Source organism: Oncorhynchus kisutch, unplaced genomic scaffold (genome assembly GCF_002021735.2).
Source record: "Oncorhynchus kisutch isolate 150728-3 unplaced genomic scaffold, Okis_V2 Okis01b-Okis20b_hom, whole genome shotgun sequence".
Lineage (NCBI taxonomy): Eukaryota > Metazoa > Chordata > Actinopteri > Salmoniformes > Salmonidae > Oncorhynchus > Oncorhynchus kisutch.
This window is the reverse complement of record NW_022261978.1, coordinates 5,720,531-5,738,995: the sequence shown is the minus strand read 5'-3', so window position 1 is coordinate 5,738,995 and position 18,465 is coordinate 5,720,531. Positions and strand designations below refer to the sequence as shown.

At 41.1% G+C, this 18,465-nt stretch overlaps 1 protein-coding gene across 4 annotated transcripts in view; it reads left to right on the top strand.

The window, feature by feature from the left end:
* LOC109884510 (GTPase IMAP family member 7-like) overlaps positions 1 to 18,465 on the top strand; it is a 30,245-nt gene extending 11,780 nt beyond the window's left edge. The window contains exons 2-7 of one of the 4 annotated variants that reach the window (XM_031811614.1): positions 9,036 to 9,164; positions 9,316 to 9,351; positions 14,046 to 14,174; positions 16,227 to 16,262; positions 16,707 to 16,793; positions 16,928 to 18,465. In XM_031811614.1, coding sequence (XP_031667474.1) covers positions 14,159 to 14,174; positions 16,227 to 16,262; positions 16,707 to 16,793; positions 16,928 to 17,865 — 1,077 coding nt within the window. In that variant the 5' untranslated portion in view covers positions 9,036 to 9,164; positions 9,316 to 9,351; positions 14,046 to 14,158 and the 3' untranslated portion in view covers positions 17,866 to 18,465. Of the gene's footprint in view, positions 1 to 8,861; positions 9,165 to 9,315; positions 9,352 to 14,045; positions 14,175 to 16,226; positions 16,263 to 16,706; positions 16,794 to 16,927 lie in introns of those variants that run through there. The other 3 variants (XM_031811617.1, XM_031811616.1, XM_031811615.1) reach the window with 3 other exon arrangements.

Genomic DNA, 18,465 nt, shown 5'->3' with positions numbered 1-18,465 from the left:
ATTATGTTTTCGAATAACATCCCCAAGAGGTAAAATATATAGAGTTGTGCAGACTCAGGACAACTGAGGTTTGGAGGAATACGCAGGTTTAAAGAGGAGTCCGTAATTTGCTTTCTAATAATCATAATCTTTTCCTCAAAGAAGTTCATGAATTTATCACTGCTAAAGTGAAAGTCATCCTCTCTTGGGGAATGCTGCTTTTTAGTTAGCTTTGCGACAGTATCAAAAAGGAATTTCGGATTGTTCTTATTTTCCTCAATTAAGTTAGAAAAATAGGATGATCGAGCAGCAGTAAGGGCTCTTCGGTACTGCACGGTACTGTCTACCATGTTGTTGTTATGTTGTGTTGCTACCATGCTGTGTTGTCATGTGTTGCTGCCTTGCTATGTTGTTGTCTTAGGTCTCTCTTTATATAGTGTTGTGGTGTCTCTTGTTGTGATGCTGCCTTGCTATGTTGTTGTCTTAGGTCTCTCTTTATGTAGTGTTGTGGTGTCTCTTGTTGTGTTGCTGCCTTGCTATGTTGTTGTCTTAGGTCTCTCTTTATATAGTGTTGTGGTGTCTCTTGTTGTGTTGCTGCCTTGCTATGTTGTTGTCTTAGGTCTGTCTTTATGTAGTGTTGTGGTGTCTCTTGTTGTGTTGCTGCCTTGCTATGTTGTTGTCTTAGGTCTGTCTTTATGTAGTGTTGTGGTGTCTCTTGTTGTGTTGCTGCCTTGCTATGTTGTTGTCTTAGGTCTGTCTTTATGTAGTGTTGTGGTGTCTCTTGTTGTGTTGCTGCCTTGCTATGTTGTTGTCTTAGGTCTGTCTTTATGTAGTGTTGTGGTGTCTCTTGTTGTGTTGCTGCCTTGCTATGTTGTTGTCTTAGGTCTCTCTTTATATAGTGTTGTGGTGTCTCTTGTTGTGTTGCTGCCTTGCTATGTTGTTGTCTTAGGTCTCTCTTTATATAGTGTTGTGGTGTCTCTTGTTGTGTTGCTGCCTTGCTATGTTGTTGTCTTAGGTCTCTCTTTATGTAGTGTTGTGGTGTCTCTTGTTGTGTTGCTGCCTTGCTATGTTGTTGTCTTAGGTCTCTCTTTATGTAGTGTTGTGGTGTCTCTTGTTGTGTTGCTGCCTTGCTATGTTGTTGTCTTAGGTCTCTCTTTATGTAGTGTTGTGGTGTCTCTTGTTGTGTTGCTGCCTTGCTATGTTGTTGTCTTAGGTCTCTCTTTATGTAGTGTTGTGGTGTCTCTTGTTGTGTTGCTGCCTTGCTATGTTGTTGTCTTAGGTCTGTCTTTATATAGTGTTGTGGTGTCTCTTGTTGTGATGCTGCCTTGCTATGTTGTTGTCTTAGGTCTGTCTTTATATAGTGTTGTGGTGTCTCTTGTTGTGTTGCTGCCTTGCTATGTTGTTGTCTTAGGTCTGTCTTTATATAGTGTTGTGGTGTCTCTTGTTGTGTTGCTGCCTTGCTATGTTGTTGTCTTAGGTCTCTCTTTATATAGTGTTGTGGTGTCTCTTGTTGTGATGCTGCCTTGCTATGTTGTTGTCTTAGGTCTGTCTTTATATAGTGTTGTGGTGTCTCTTGTTGTGTTGCTGCCTTGCTATGTTGTTGTCTTAGGTCTGTCTTTATATAGTGTTGTGGTGTCTCTTGTTGTGATGCTGCCTTGCTATGTTGTTGTCTTAGGTCTGTCTTTATATAGTGTTGTGGTGTCTCTTGTTGTGTTGCTGCCTTGCTATGTTGTTGTCTTAGGTCTGTCTTTATATAGTGTTGTGGTGTCTCTTGTTGTGTTTTGTGCTATATTTATATATTATTTTTATTCTCAGCCCCCGTCCCGCAGGATGTCTTCTGCCTTTTGGTAGGCCATCATTGTAAGTAAGAATTTGTTCTAAACTGACTTTCCTAGTTAAATAAAAGGTTAAATAAATCTAATTAAAATACATGGCGTATTGGTAAGCAACCCCAGTGTATATTTGGTCTTGTGTTTTAGGATATTGTCCTGCCGAAAGATTAATTTGTCTCCCCGTGTCTGTTGGAAAGGAGACTGAACCAGGTTTTCCTCTAGAATATTGCCTGTGCTTCACTCTATTCAATTAATTTTTATCATACAAGAGTCCTTTCTGATGACAAGTATACCCATAACATGACACAGCCACCACCATGCTTGAAAATGAAAAGTGGTACTCCGTGATGGGCTGTGTTGGATTTGCCCCAAACATAATACTTTGTATTCAGGACATAAAGTTAATGTCTTTGCCACATTTTTTGCAGTTTTAATTTAGTGTCTTATTGTAAACAGGATGCATGTTTTCTATAGTTTTTACCCATCTACCATATTGTAGGTAAACTTCTTTGCGAGGAATTGTAAAACATCCCAGGTCTTTGTGATTGAATATGTGTTTGAATTTCACTGCTTGACTGAAGGACCTTACAATTATCTGTATGTGTGAAGTACAGAGAAGAGGTAGGCATTCAAAAATCATGTTAAACACTATTGTTGCACATAGCTCCACATGGATCTGGTACTGGTGCTCCCTGTATATAGCTCCACATTGATCTGGTACTGGTACTCCCTGTATATAGCTCCACAGTGATCTGGTACTGGTACTCCCTGTATATAGCTCCACAGTGATCTGGTACTGGTACTCCCTGTATATAGCTCCACAGTGATCTGGTACTGGTACTCCCTGCATATAGCTCCACATTGATCTGGTACTGGTACTCCCTGTATATAGCTGCACAGTGATCTGGTACTTCCTGTATATAGCTCCACAGTGATCTGGTACTCCCTGTATATAGCTCCACATTGATCTGCTACTGGTACTCCCTGTATATAGCTCCACAGTGATCTGTACTGGTACTCCCTGTATATAGCTCCACAGTGATCTGGTACTGGTACTCCCTGTATATAGCTGCACAGTGATCTGGTACTGGTACTCCCTGGATATAGCTCCACATTGATCTGGTACTGGTATTCCCTGTATATAGATCCACATTGATCTGGTACTGGTACTCCCTGTATATAGCTGCACAGTGATCTGGTACTGGTACTCCCTGGATATAGCTCCACAGTGATCTGGTACTGGTATTCCCTGTATATAGCTGCACAGTGATCTGCTACTCCCTGTATATAGATCCACATTGATCTGGTACTCCCTGTATATAGATCCACATTGATCTGGTACTCCCTGTATATAGATCCACATTGATCTGGTACTCCCTGTAAATAGCTCCACATTGATCTGGTACTGGTACTCCCTGTATATAGCTCCACAGTGATCTGGTATTGGTACTCCCTGTATATAGCTGCACAGTGATCTGGTACTGGTACTCCCTGTATATAGCTCCACATTGATCTGGTACTGGTACTCCCTGTATATAGCTCCACATTGATCTGGTTCTCCCTGTATATAGCTCCACATTGATCTGGTACTCCCTGGATATAGCTCCAAATTGATCTGGTACTCCCTGTATATAGCTGCACAGTGATCTGGTACTGATACTTCCTGTATATAGCTCACATTGATCTGGTACTTCCTGTATATAGCTCCACATTGATCTGGTACTTCCTGTATATAGCTCCACATTGATCTGGTACTTCCTGTATATAGCTCCACATTGATCTGGTACTTCCTGTATATAGCTCCACATTGATCTGGTACTTCCTGTATATAGCTCCACATTGATCTGGTACTTCCTGTATATAGCTCCACATTGATCTGGTACTTCCTGTATATAGCTCCATTCTTGTCTATTTAATTTTATTCCTCTTGTTACTATTTTATTTGTATGATTATTTTTAAACTGCATTGTTGGGAAAGGGCTCGTAAGCATTGAATGGTAAAGTCTACACCTGTAGTATTCACTGCATGTGACAAATACAATGTGATTAGATTCTATTTTTAAGAATAAAACAATTGCATTTGAAGAGCTAGGCAACTAATAACTTGAGTGCCAGTCTGTTTGTGCTATCATTCCATCTCATTGTCACTCATTGTCATGGCTTGATAGTGATCAATAGAGATAGAAAGAGCACAAACAGATCTGGGACCAGGCTAGGCAACTACAGTATATAGTGATCAATGGAGTTGGAAAGAGAACAAACAGATCTGGGACCAGGCTAGGCAACTACAGTATATAGTGATCACTGGAGTTGGAAAGATAACAAACAGATCTGGGACCAGGTTAGACAACTACAGTATATAGTGATCAATGGAGTTGGAAAGAGAACAAACAGATCTGGGACCAGGCTACGCAATTACAGTATATAGTGATCAAAAGAGTTGCAAAGAGCACAAACAGATCTGGGACAATGATGCTTCAGGTTTTCGGTAAAAATATAATAAAGTGTGATGATGATGACGAAGAAGAAAAAATATGTTTCATTCTTATTAAGTTCCTCTTGCTAAAGTACAGAGCTACAGAGCTACAGAGCCATATGCCGTAAGAGATGTACTAGTCTAGTGGAACCTCCAGTAGGACGGTCATGGTGAATGATTGGAGTTGTGTAACAACATTATAATAACAGTGCAATTACAGTTGCAGTCCTTAACTTTGGCAACCTTGCACAATTCCATATTTGTTTATTTGTTTGATCAACAACTGCATGGGACCCCAAAAAAGTATCTAAACTCAAATTGAAATTTTCACAATAAATGACTGGACTGAATTATTCAGAATTCAAACCAATTTGGTTGGAGGCAAGTGATTCTTGTTTATTGTGCAATGTATCTCACCTGTGGTAAGTTGCAGGTGCCTACAGGGTAAAATTAGCCATTCAACCAGTTTGGAAAAGAGAAAACAGAACATTCTGCTCCATTGTTACACTCCCATTGTGAAGTAGAAGGGTTCCATTATATTAGAACACAACTGTACTTTAGAACTAGAAGAGACGCCACTATCAAAATAAGAAACGATGGTAAACTGTCGACACACAGGCTGGGAATAAACGTTATAGAGCAGCTCACTAGACAGCTGATAATGCATATTTTAAAGGTAATTTATGCTTGAGCAGACCTCAGCAACATTTACCATGAATGTGATCTCCGTGAACAGGGAGATTTCCTCATAGACGCATACTGTATGAACACAAATGGGCTGGGATTCAATCCAATACTGTATAGACACAGGCTGGGATTCAATCCAATACTGTATAGACACAGGCTGGGATTCAATCCAATACTGTATAGACACAGGCTGGGATTCAATCCAATACTGTATAGACACACAGGCTGGGATTCATTGGTCAGTCAGAAAAACAGCTGACCATGGCTTTGACCCCACTCTCCGAAGATGTCTCAGGGGGAGTTGGGATATGCAACAAACACATTCAAATTCCCACAAGTACACACTACTACACACTACTACACACTACAAGAGTTAAATAGGACAAATATAATACTATAGTCACCATGCTAGGGAGTCTGACCTGAATAATCTCATGTTGCTTTAATCTTATCATTTTTTTAAAAATATTTTTTTTTATTTCACCTTTATTTAACCAGGTAGGCTAGTTGAGAACACGTTTATTTAACCAGGTAGGCTAGTTGAGAACACCTTTATTTAACCAGGTAGGCAAGTTGAGAACACCTTTATTTAACCAGGTAGACTAGTTGAGAACACCTTTATTTAACCAGGTAGGCAAGTTGAGAACACCTTTATTTAACCAGGTAGGCTAGTTGAGAACACGTTTATTTAACCAGGTAGGCTAGTTGAGACCACCTTTATTTAACCAGGTAGGCTAGTTGAGAACACCTTTATTTAACCAGGTAGGCTAGTTGAGAACACCTTTATTTAACCAGGTAGACTAGTTGAGAACACCTTTATTTAACCAGGTAGGCTAGTTGAGAACACCTTTATTTAACCAGGTAGGCCAGTTGAGAACACGTTTATTTAACCAGGTAGGCTAGTTGAGAACACCTTTATTTAACCAGGTAGACTAGTTGAGAACACCTTTATTTAACCAGGTAGGCTAGTTGAGAACACCTTTATTTAACCAGGTAGGCTAGTTGAGAACACGTTTATTTAACCAGGTAGGCTAGTTGAGAACACGTTTATTTAACCAGGTAGGCTAGTTGAGAACACCTTTATTTAACCAGGTAGGCTAGTTGAGAACACCTTTATTTAACCAGGTAGGCTAGTTGAGAACAAGTTCTCATTTGCAACTGCGACCTGGCCAAGATAAAGCATAGCAGTGTGAGCAGACAACAAAGAGTTACACATGGAGTAAACAATTAACAAGTCAATAACACAGTAGAAACCAAAGGGGGAGTCTATATACAATGTGTGCAAAAGGCATGAGGAGGTAGGCAAATAATTACAATTTTGCAGAGTAACACTGGAGTGATGAATGATCAGATGGTCATGTACAGGTAGAGATATTGGTGTGCAAAAGAGCAGAAAAGTAAATAAATAAAAACAGTATGTCGATGAGGTAGGTGAGAAAGGGTGGGCTATTTACCAATAGACTATGTACAGCTGCAGCGATCGGTTAGCCGCTCAGATAGCTGATGTTTGAAGTTGGTGAGGGAGATAAGTCTCCAACTTCAGCGATTTTTGCAATTCGTTCCAGTCACAGGCAGCAGAGTACTGGAACGAAAGGCGGCCAAATGAGGTGTTGGCTTTAGGGATGATCAGTGAGATACACCTGCTGGAGCGCGTGCTACGGATGGGTGTTGCCATCGTGACCAGTGAGCTGAGATAAGGCGGAGCTTTACCTAGCATGGACTTGTAGATGACCTGGAGCCAGTGGGTCTGGCGACGAATATGTAGCGAGGGCCAGCCGACTAGAGCATACAAGTCGCAGTGGTGGGTGGTATAAGGTGCTTTAGTGACGAAACGGATGGCACTGTGATAGACTGCATCCAGTTTGCTGAGTAGAGTGTTGGAAGCCATTTTGTAGATGACATCGCCGAAGTCGAGGATCGGTAGGATAGTCAGTTTTACTAGGGTAAGCTTGGCGGCGTGAGTGAAGGAGGCTTTGTTGCGGAATGGAAAGCCGACTCTTGATTTGATTTTCGATTGGAGATGTTTGATATGAGTCTGGAAGGAGAGTTTGCAGTCTAGCCAGACACCTAGGTACTTATAGACGTCCACATATTCTAGGTCGGAACCATCCAGGGTGGTGATGCTAGTCGGGCATGCGGGTGCAGGCAGCGACCGGTTGAAAAGCATGCATTTGGTTTTACTAGCGTTTAAGAGCAGTTGGAGGCCACGGAAGGAGTGTTGTATGGCATTGAAGCTTGTTTGGAGGTTAGATAGCACAGTGTCCAAAGACGGGCCGAAGGTATATAGAATGGTGTCGTCTGCGTAGAGGTGGATCAGGGAATCGCCCGCAGCAAGAGCAACATCATTGATATACACAGAGAAAAGAGTCGGCCCGAGAATTGAACCCTGTGGCACCCCCATAGAGACTGCCAGAGGACCAGACAGCATGCCCTCCGATTTGACGCACTGAACTCTGTCTGCAAAGTAATTGGTGAACCAGGCAAGGCAGTCATCCGAAAAACCGAGGCTCCTGAGTCTGCCGATAAGAATATGGTGATTGACAGAGTCGAAAGCCTTGGCAAGGTCGATGAAGACGGCTGCACAGTACTGTCTTTTATCGATGGCGGTTATGATATCGTTGAGTACCTTGAGTGTGGCTGAGGTGCACCCGTGACCGGCTCGGAAACCAGATTGCACAGCGGAGAAGGTGCGGTGGGATTCGAGATGGTCAGTGACCTGTTTGTTGACTTGGCTTTCGAAGACCTTAGATAGGCAGGGCAGGATGGATATAGGTCTGTAACAGTTTGGGTCCAGGGTGTCTCCCCCTTTGAAGAGGGGGATGACTGCGGCAGCTTTCCAATCCTTGGGGATCTCAGACGATATGAAAGAGAGGTTGGTAATAGGGGTTGCGACAATGGTGGCAGATAGTTTCAGAAATAGAGGGTCCAGATTGTCAAGCCCAGCTGATTTGTACGGGTCCAGGTTTTGCAGCTCTTTCAGAACATCTGCTATCTGGATTTGGTTAAAGGAGAACCTGGAGAGGCTTGGGCGAGGAGCTGCGGGGGGGGCGGAGCTGTTGGCCGAGGTTGAAGTAGCCAGGCGGAAGGCATGGCCAGCCGTTGAGAAATGCTTATTGAAGTTTTCGATAATCATGGATTTATCAGTGGTGACCGTGTTACCTAGCCTCAGTGCAGTGGGCAGCTGGGAGGAGGTGCTCTTGTTCTCCATGGACTTCACGGTGTCCCAGAACTTTTTGGAGTTGGAGCTACAGGATGCAAACTTCTGCCTGAAGAAGCTGGCCTTAGCTTTCCTGACTGACTGCGTGTATTGGTTCCGGACTTCCCTGAACAGTTGCATATCACGGGGACTATTCGATGCTATTGCAGTCCGCCACAGGATGTTTTTGTGCTGGTCGAGGGCAGTCAGGTCTGGGGTGAACCAAGGGCTGTATCTGTTCTTAGTTCTGCATTTTTTGAACGGAGCATGCTTATCTAAAATGGTGAGGAAGTTACTTTTAAAGAATGACGAGGCATCCTCAACTGACGGGATGAGGTCGATGTCCTTCCAGGATACCCGGGCCAGGTCGATTAGAAAGGCCTGCTCACAGAAGTGTTGGTCTTGTTGGTCATCTTGTCAGGTATCTACAGTTTTCTCTTTCCCTGTTAGAAAATTTGCTTAGACATGTTGATGGCTTCAAAATACATTCCATACAGCTCTAGTAAAAGACCAGATAGGTATCTAAAGAGAAAGAAGGAAAGATGTGTCACAAATGGCACATCAACTGGTATGGGGCTGCAGGTAGCCTAGTGGTTAGAGCGTTGGGCCAGTAACCGAAAGGTTGCTAGATTGAATCCCTGACCTGACAAGGTAAAAAATCTGCCGTTCTGCCCCTGAACAGGCAGTTAACCCACTGTTCCTAGGCCGTCATTGTAAATACGAATTTGTTCTTAACTGACTTGCCTAGTTGCATAAAATAATTCCCTTATTGTGCACGATTTGACCAGGACCCTAGTGCACTATAAAGGGAATTTGGGATGAAACCCACATGAACCTTCTTACAACACAATCCTACTTCTTAAAGGCAAGAGAGAGAAGCATTCGACTTCACCTGGACTTCTGTGAGGCGGAGAAGAGAGCTGAAGGACCTTTCGTGGGATGAATTTCAGTCCTCAAACATGAGATAAAAAAAACATCATGGCAGATGAGCATAGTGAGTGTTTAATAACAGCTTTATAACGTTTATAACATGTGATTCATGAAAACATTTAGAATAATTCCATTAAATTTGAAGAACTGTACATATATCAATCTGAACCTGATATATAATTAGACATGTATGTATTGTTTTATGTCTACTACAGTTCCTTTACTTGAGCAGAAAGAGACGACAGATTTCGGTGAGTATGGCTCCATTCCTTCATGGTCAGAAAGATGGTCAGATAATTAATAAACCCCAATTCCCTCTGTTGTCAAACAGTGAATTGTTCACCTTTTTTATACTAGAGCAAACAGAATATGCACAGCGTCACCAAGCCAACCAAAGTACAGAAATCCACATCACATTCTTTTAAATAATACATATTTCAGAGTGTACTATGGAATCATTGAATTAATGTTGCAAAGATACCAGGACAAAACATTTTCATTTCATGTTCTGTAGATGGATTATTATACCTAGGTGAAAGATCCACACCTAAGGCTCAGACTCAGTAGCCTCGGTTTTTCTAATGACTGCCTTGCCTGGTTCACAAACTACTTTGCAGACAGAGTTCAGTGTGTCAAATTGGAGGGCATGTTGTCCGGTCCTCTGGCAGTCTCTATGGGGGTGCCACAGGGTTAAATTCTCGGGCCGACTCTTTTCTCTGTATATATCAATGATGTTGCTCTTGCTGCGGGCAATTCCCTGATCCACCTCTACGCAGACGACACCATTCTGTATACTTCCGGCCCTTCCTTGGACACCGTGCTATCTAACCTCCAAACGAGCTTCAACGCCATACAACACTCCTTCCGTGGCCTCCAACTGCTCTTAAACGCTAGTAAAACCAAATGCATGCTTTTCAACCATTCGCTGCCTGCACCTGCACGCCCGACTAGCATCACCACCCTGGATGGTTCCGACCTAGAATATGTGGACATCTATAAGTACCTAGGTGTCTGGCTAGACTGTAAACTCTCCTTCCAGACTCATATCAAACATCTCCAATCTAAAATCAAATCTAGAGTTGGCTTTCTATTCCACAACAAAGCCTCCTTCACTCACGCCGCCAAACTTACCCTAGTAAAACTGACTATCCTACCGATCCTTGACTTCGGCGATGTCATCTACAAAATAGCTTCCAATACTCTACTCAGCAAACTGGATTCAGTTTATCACAGTGCCATCCGTTTTGTTACTAAAGCACCTTATACCACCCACCACTGCGACCTGTATGCTCTAGTCGGCTGGCCCTCGCTACATATTCGTCGCCAGACCCACTGGCTCCAGGTCATCTACAAGTCCATGCTAGGTAAAGCTCCGCCTTATCTCAGTTCACTGGTCACGATGGCAACACCCACCCGTAGCACGCACTCCAGCAGGTGTATCTCACTGATCATCCCTAAAGCCAACACCTCATTTGGCCACCTTTCGTTCCAGTTCTCTGCTGCCTGTGACTGGAATGGATTGCAAAAATCGCTGAAGTTGGAGACTTTTATCTCCCTCACCAACTTCAAACATCTACTATCTGAGCAGCTAACCGATCGCTGCAGCTGTACATAGTCTATCGGTATATAGCCCACCCAATTTACCTACCTCATCCCCATACTGTTTATATTTATTTACTTTTCTGCTCTTTTGCACACCAGTATCTCTACCTGTACATGACCATCTGATCAATTATCACTCCAGTGTTAATCTGCAAAATTTTAATTATTCGCCTACCTCCTCATGCCTTTTGCACACAATGTACATAGACTCTCTTTTTTTTCTACTGTGTTATTGACTTGTTAATTGTTTACTCCATGTGTAACTCTGTGTTGTCTGTTCACACTGCTATGCTTTATCTTGGCCAGGTCGCAGTTGTAAATGAGAACTTGTTCTCAACTAGCCTACCTGGTTAAATAAAGGTGAAATAAAATAATAAATAGGTGTTTCATCACCCTATCCCGTGGAGAATGACAGCCATGCATAAGATAACAGTTGTGCTGGACAAATAATACTAGTCTTCACTGTTGCTGTTAGCTGAATATGGTTCCTGTGCGTGGTCAGCCTCCTCCTGTACTCCCTGTTCACCCATGACTGCGTGGCCATGCACGCCTCCAACTCAATCATCAAGTTTGCAGACGACACAACAGTAGTGGGCCTGATTACCAATAACGACGAGACGGCCTACAGGGAGGATGTGAGGGCACTCGGAGTGTGTTGTCAGGAAAATAACTTCACACTCAACGTCAACAAAACAAAGGAGATGATCGTGGACTTCAGAAAACAGCAGAGGGAGCACCCCCCCATCCACATGCACGGGACAGTAGGGAAGAAGGTGGAAAGTTGTAAGTCCCTCAGTGTACACATCATGGACAAACTGAAATGGTCCACCCACACAGACAGCATCGTGAAGAAGGCGCAGCAGTGCCTCTTCAACCTCAGGAGGCTGAAGAAATTTGGCTTGTCACCAAAAACACTCAAACTTTTACAGATGCACAATCGAGAGCATCCTGTCGGGCTGTATCACCGCCTGGTACGGCAACTGCTCCGCCCACAACCGTGAGGCTCTCCAGAGGGTAGTGAGGTCTGCACGACGCATCACCGGGAGCAAACTACCTGCCCTCCAGGACACCTACAACACCCGATGTCACAGGACGAACAAAAAGTTTGTCAAGGACAACAACCACCCGAGCCAATGCCTGTTCACCCCGCTATCATCCAGAAGGCGAGGTCAGTACAGGTGCATCAAAGCTGGGACCTAGAGACTGAAAAACAGCTTCTATCTCAAGGCCATCAGACTGTTAAACAGCCCTCACTAACATTGAGAGTCTGCTGCCAACATACAGACCCAGCATAGCCACTTTAATAAATGGATTTAATAAAGGTATCACTAGTCACTTTAAATAATGCCACTTTAATAATGTTTACATCTCCTACATTACTCATCTCATTTGTACAGTGGGGCAAAAAAGTATTTAGTCAGCCACATATTGTGCAAGTTCTCCCACTTAAAAAGATGAGAGAGGCCTGTAATTTTCATCATAGGTACACTTCAGCTATGACAGACAAAATTAGAAAAAAAAATCCTGAAAATCACATTGTAGGATTTCTAATGAATTTATTTGCAAATTATGGTGGAAAATAAGTATTTGGTCACCTACAAACAAGCAAGATTTCTGGCTCTCACAGACCTGTAACTTCTTCTTTAAGAGGCTCCTCTGTCCTCCACTCGTTACCTGTAATAATGGCACCTGTTTGAACTTGTTATCAGTATAAAAGACACCTGTCCACAACCTCAAACAGTCACACTCCAAACTACACTGTGGCCAAGCCCAAATGTACCTATGATGAAAATTACAGACCTCTCTCATCTTTTTAAGTGGGAGAACTTGCACAATTGGTGGCTGACTAAATACTTTTTTGCCCCACTGTATTTACTGTATTTCATACCATCTATTATATCTTGCCTATGCAGCACGGCCATATTTATATGTATATATTCTTGTTCAATCACTTTACATTTATGTGTATAAGGCAGTTGTTGTGACTGTGTTAGAATATTTGTTATATATTACTGCACAGTCGGAACTAGAAGCACAAGCATATTGCTACACTCGCATTAACATCTGCTAATAACATTTGATTTGATTTGACACATTGTAGAGCAGCTCACTAGACAGCTGACAATGCATCTTTAAAGGTAATTTATGCTTGAGCCAATCTCTGCATTCATCATTAATGTGATCTTTCGTGAACGGGGAAATTTCCTCACAGACCCATTATCTTCTGTCTAGCGCACTGCTCTATAACACACCTTGGATTGAATCCAGGCCGTAGTTCTGTACTGCTACCTGAGGTCAGATCTTTGGTACAGTAACCCATAGGTCGCTGGTTTGAATCCCGGAGCTGACAAGGTGAAGAATCTTTCACCATGCTTGTGAGCAAGGCACAATTCCTCCAGGAAAGCCAGAAAAATGTCTGACCATGGCTTTGAACCTAGTCTCCACAGATGTCTCAGGGGGAGTTAGGATATGCAACAAACACATTTTCAAATCCCACAAGTACACACTACGTTAAATAGGACAAATATACAGTGCATTCGGAAAGTATTCAAAACATTCAGACCCCTTGACTTTTTACACATTTTGTTCTACGTTACAGCCTTCTTCTAAAATGGATTCAATTGTTTTATTCCCCTTCATCAATCTACACACTATAACCCATAATGATAAAGCAAAAACAGGTTTCTTGGGGACCTTCAATGCTGCACACATTTTTTTGTACCCTTCCCCAGATCTGTACCTCGACACAATCCTGTCTCGGAAATCTACGGACAATTCCTTCGACCTCATGGCTTGGTTTTTGCTCTGACATGCACTGTCAATGCTTATACAGACAGGTGTGTGCCTTTCCAAATCATGTCCAATCAATTGAATTGACCAACTTGACTCCCATCAAGTTGTAGAAACCATCTCAAGGCCACTCTACCATAAAGGCCTGATTGTTAGAGTGCTATAAGGCTGTAACGTAACAAAATGTGGAAAAGGTCAAGGGGTCTGAATACTTTCTGAATACACTGTAATACTATAGTAGTCACCATGCTAGTGAGCCTGTCCTGAAATAACCTCATGACTGTTTTATCTATTATCATCATGTTGAGTATCTACAGTGTCTCTTTCCCTGTTAGGAAACATGACTAGACATGTTGTCTTCAGAACAACATCAAAATACATTCCATACAGCTGGAATGGTAAAAGACCAGATAGGTATCTAAAGAGAAAGAAGGAAAGATGTGTCACAAATGGCATCATATTCCCTTTATTGTAGTTCACTATAAAGTGAACAGGGTGCCATTTGGGAAGAAACCCACATGTACCTCCTACAACACATTCCTCCTTCTTAAAGGCAAGAGAGAGAAGCATTCAACTTCACCTGGACTTCTGTGAGACGGAGAAGAGAGCCGAAGTACCTTTCGTGGGATGAACTTAATTCCTCAAACGTAAGATAGAAAAACCAGCATGGCAGACGAACGTGGTGAGTACTTAATACCAGGTTCCTATGGTTATATAGTACTTAATACCAGGTTCCTATGGTTATATAGTACTTAATACCAGGTTCCTATGGTTATATAGTACTTAATACCAGCTTCATATGGTTATATAGTGCTTAATACCAGCTTCATATGGTTATATAGTACTTAATACCAGCTTCATATGGTTATATAGTACTTAATAACAGCTTCATATGGTTATATAGTACTTAATACCAGCTTCATATGGTTATATAGTACTTAATACCAGCTTCATATGGTTATATAGTACTTAATACCAGCTTCATATGGTTATATAGTACTTAATACCAGCTTCATATGGTTATATAGTACTTAATACCAGCTTCATATGGTTATATAGTACTTAATACCAGCTTCATATGGTTATATAGTACTTAATACCAGCTTCATATGGTTATATAGTACTTAATACCAGCTTCATATGGTTATATAGTACTTAATACCAGCTTCATATGGTTATATAGTACTTAATAACAGCTTCATATGGTTATATAGTGCTTAATACCAGCTTCATATGGTTATATAGTACTTAATACCAGCTTCATATGGTTATATAGTACTTAATAACAGCTTCATATGGTTATATAGTACTTAATACCAGCTTCATATGGTTATATAGTACTTAATACCAGCTTCATATGGTTATATAGTACTTAATACCAGCTTCATATGGTTATATAGTACTTAATACCAGCTTCATATGGTTATATAGTACTTAATACCAGCTTCATATGGTTATATAGTACTTAATACCAGCTTCATATGGTTATATAGTACTTAATAACAGCTTCATATGGTTATATAGTGCTTAATACCAGCTTCATATGGTTATATAGTACTTAATACCAGCTTCATATGGTTATATAGTACTTAATAACAGCTTCATATGGTTATATAGTACTTAATAACAGCTTCAAATGGTTATATAGTGCTTAATACCAGCTTCATATGGTTATATAGTGCTTAATACCAGCTTCATATGGTTATATAGTACTTAATACCAGCTTCATATGGTTATATAGTACTTAATACCAGCTTCATATGGTTATATAGTACTTAATACCAGCTTCATATGGTTATATAGTACTTAATACCAGCTTCATATGGTTATATAGTACTTAATACCAGCTTCATATGGTTATATAGTACTTAATACCAGCTTCATATGGTTATATAGTACTTAATACCAGCGTCATATGGTTATATAGTACTTAATACCAGCTTCATATGGTTATATAGTGCTTAATACCAGCTTCATATGGTTATATAGTACTTAATACCAGCTTCATATGGTTATATAGTACTTAATACCAGCTTCATATGGTTATATAGTGCTTAATACCAGCTTCATATGGTTATATAGTACTTAATACCAGCTTCATATGGTTATATAGTGCTTAATACCAGCTTCATATGGTTATATAGTACTTAATACCAGCTTCATATGGTTATATAGTACTTAATACCAGCTTCATATGGTTATATAGTACTTAATACCAGCTTCATATGGTTATATAGTACTTAATACCAGCTTCATATGGTTATATAGTACTTAATACCAGCTTCATATGGTTATATAGTGCTTAATACCAGCTTCATATGGTTATATAGTACTTAATACCAGCTTCATATGGTTATATAGTACTTAATACCAGCTTCATATGGTTATATAGTACTTAATACCAGCTTCATATGGTTATATAGTACTTAATACCAGCTTCATATGGTTATATAGTGCTTAATACCAGCTTCATATGGTTATATAGTACTTAATACCAGCTTCATATGGTTATATAGTACTTAATGCCAGCTTCATATGGTTATATAGTACTTAATACCAGCTTCATATGGTTATATAGTACTTAATACCAGCTTCATATGGTTATATAGTACTTAATACCAGCTTTACAACGTAGGTGTTATATGAAGTGATTTGTGAAAACTTTTTGAAAAGTTACAATAAATAAGAAAAACTGTTATACAATTATACATGTATTGTTTTATGTTTACTACAGTTCCTTTACTAAAGGAGGCAGAGACATCAGGCTTTGGTGAGTAAGACTCCATTCCTTTATGGTCAGAACGATGGTCATATAATGAATTAACCACAATTCCCTCTGTTGTCAAACAGCAAATGGTGAACCTTATTTTATACTAGAGCATACACTATATGTGTAACCTTTATTTAACTAGGCAAGTCAGTTAAGAACAAATTCTTATTTTCAATGACGGCCTAGGAACAGTGGGTTAACTGCCTGTTCAGGGGCAGAACGACAGATTTGTACCTTGTCAGCTCGGGGGTTTGAACTCGCAACCTTCCGGTTACTAGTCCAACGCTCTAACCACTAGGCTACCCTGCACAGCGTCACCAAGACAACCAATGTACAGAAATCCAGATCACATTATTCTCTCATGAATAATACATATTTCAGAGTATACTATGTAATCCTTGAATAAATGTTGCAAAGATACTAGGAAAAAACATTTCATTTCAGGTTCTGTAGATGGATTCTGCCTACGTGAAAGATCCAGACCCATAGCTGTTTCATCACCCTATCCCGAGGAGAATGACAGCCCTGCAGGTAAGATAACAGTATTGGACAAATAAAACTGGTGATGCAATAGCTAGTCTTCACTGTTGCTGTTAGCTAAATATGATTCCTGTGAATCTAGTTGAATGAATTTAGTAACAAACAATGATGAAACTGTATTACAGTTTGTATTTCCACCGATTCAGAGCAGCCAGCTGATCTGAGGATAGTTCTGGTGGGGAAGACTGGAGCAGGGAAGAGTGCAACAGGAAACACCATCCTGTGGAAAGATGCCTTTACAGAAGAGGCCTCTCCTGTGTCTGTAACTGCACAGTGTGAGAAACAGAGTGGAGTGGTGGATGGGAGGAAGATTGATGTCATCGACACCCCGGGACTCTTTGACACAGCCATGTCTCAAGAAGAGATGAAAAGTGAGATAGAAAAGGCCATCTACATGTCAGTCCCAGGGCCTCACGCCTTCCTGCTGGTGATCAGACTGGGGAGGTTCACAGAGGAGGAGAGGGACACTGTGAAGTGGATCCAGGAGAACTTTGGAGACAAAGCATCAAAGTACACCATCATTCTGTTCACTGGTAAAGATCAATTGAAGGGGAAAACAGTTGAGGAGTTTCTGAATCCTTGTGTTTCAATTCAGGAACTGATCAAAAGTTGTTGGGGAAGATACCATTGTCTCGATAATGATCAGAAGGATGACCGTCTTCAGGTCAGACAGCTGCTGATTAAGATAGAAGAGATGGTGGCAATAAATGGAGGAGAGCACTACACCAATGAGATGTACCAGGAGGTTCAGAAAAAATTGAGAGAGGAGGATGAGAGAAAGAAACAGGAGATGGAGGAAGAGAGGAGGAGAAGAGAGGATGAGATACGGGAGGAAGAAAGGAGGAGACAGGAAGAAGAAAGGAGGAGACGGGAAAGAGCAACAAGAGAAAATATTGCGATAGGTTTAACTTCAGCAGCAGCTGTTGGGGCAGCAGTAGCTGGGACTACAGTACTTGCTGTAGTCCCAGTAGTGGCTGTGATAGCAACACCAATTCTGTTGGTTGGGGCAGCTGGTTTAGGTGGAGCAGCTCTTGTCATTTGGATAAAGAAGATAAGACGGTAAAAAAAGACGGAAATGAGCTGTAATAGTTTCAATATTAATGTTAAACATGGTCCTTGATGAATTTATAAACACATTTGGTGTTAGGGTTTTCTTCCGTCGAAGGAGAGTCGGACCAAAATGCAGCGTGGTAATTTCCATGCGGTGAAGGAGAGTCGGACCAAAATGCAGCGTGGTAATTTTGATACATGTTTAATAAAGATGAAAAAAACGAACAATACAAAAACAATAAACGTAACGTGAAAACCTATACAGCCTAAACTGGTTACAACAAACACAGAGACAGGAACAATCACCCACCAAACACTCAAAGAATATGGCTGCCTAAATATGGTTCCCAATCAGAGACAACGATAAACACCTGCCTCTGATTGAGAACCAATTCAGACAGCCATAGACTATGCTAGATAACCCCACTAAGCCACAATCCCAATACCTACTAAAACCCCAATACAAAATACACCACATAAATAAACCCATGTCACACCCTGGCCTGACCAAAATATTAAAGAAAACACCAAATACTAAGACCAGGGCGTGACATTAGGTGATACATAATAACATGTATACTGTAGGTGATTATGAATAAAAAAATCAGATCAA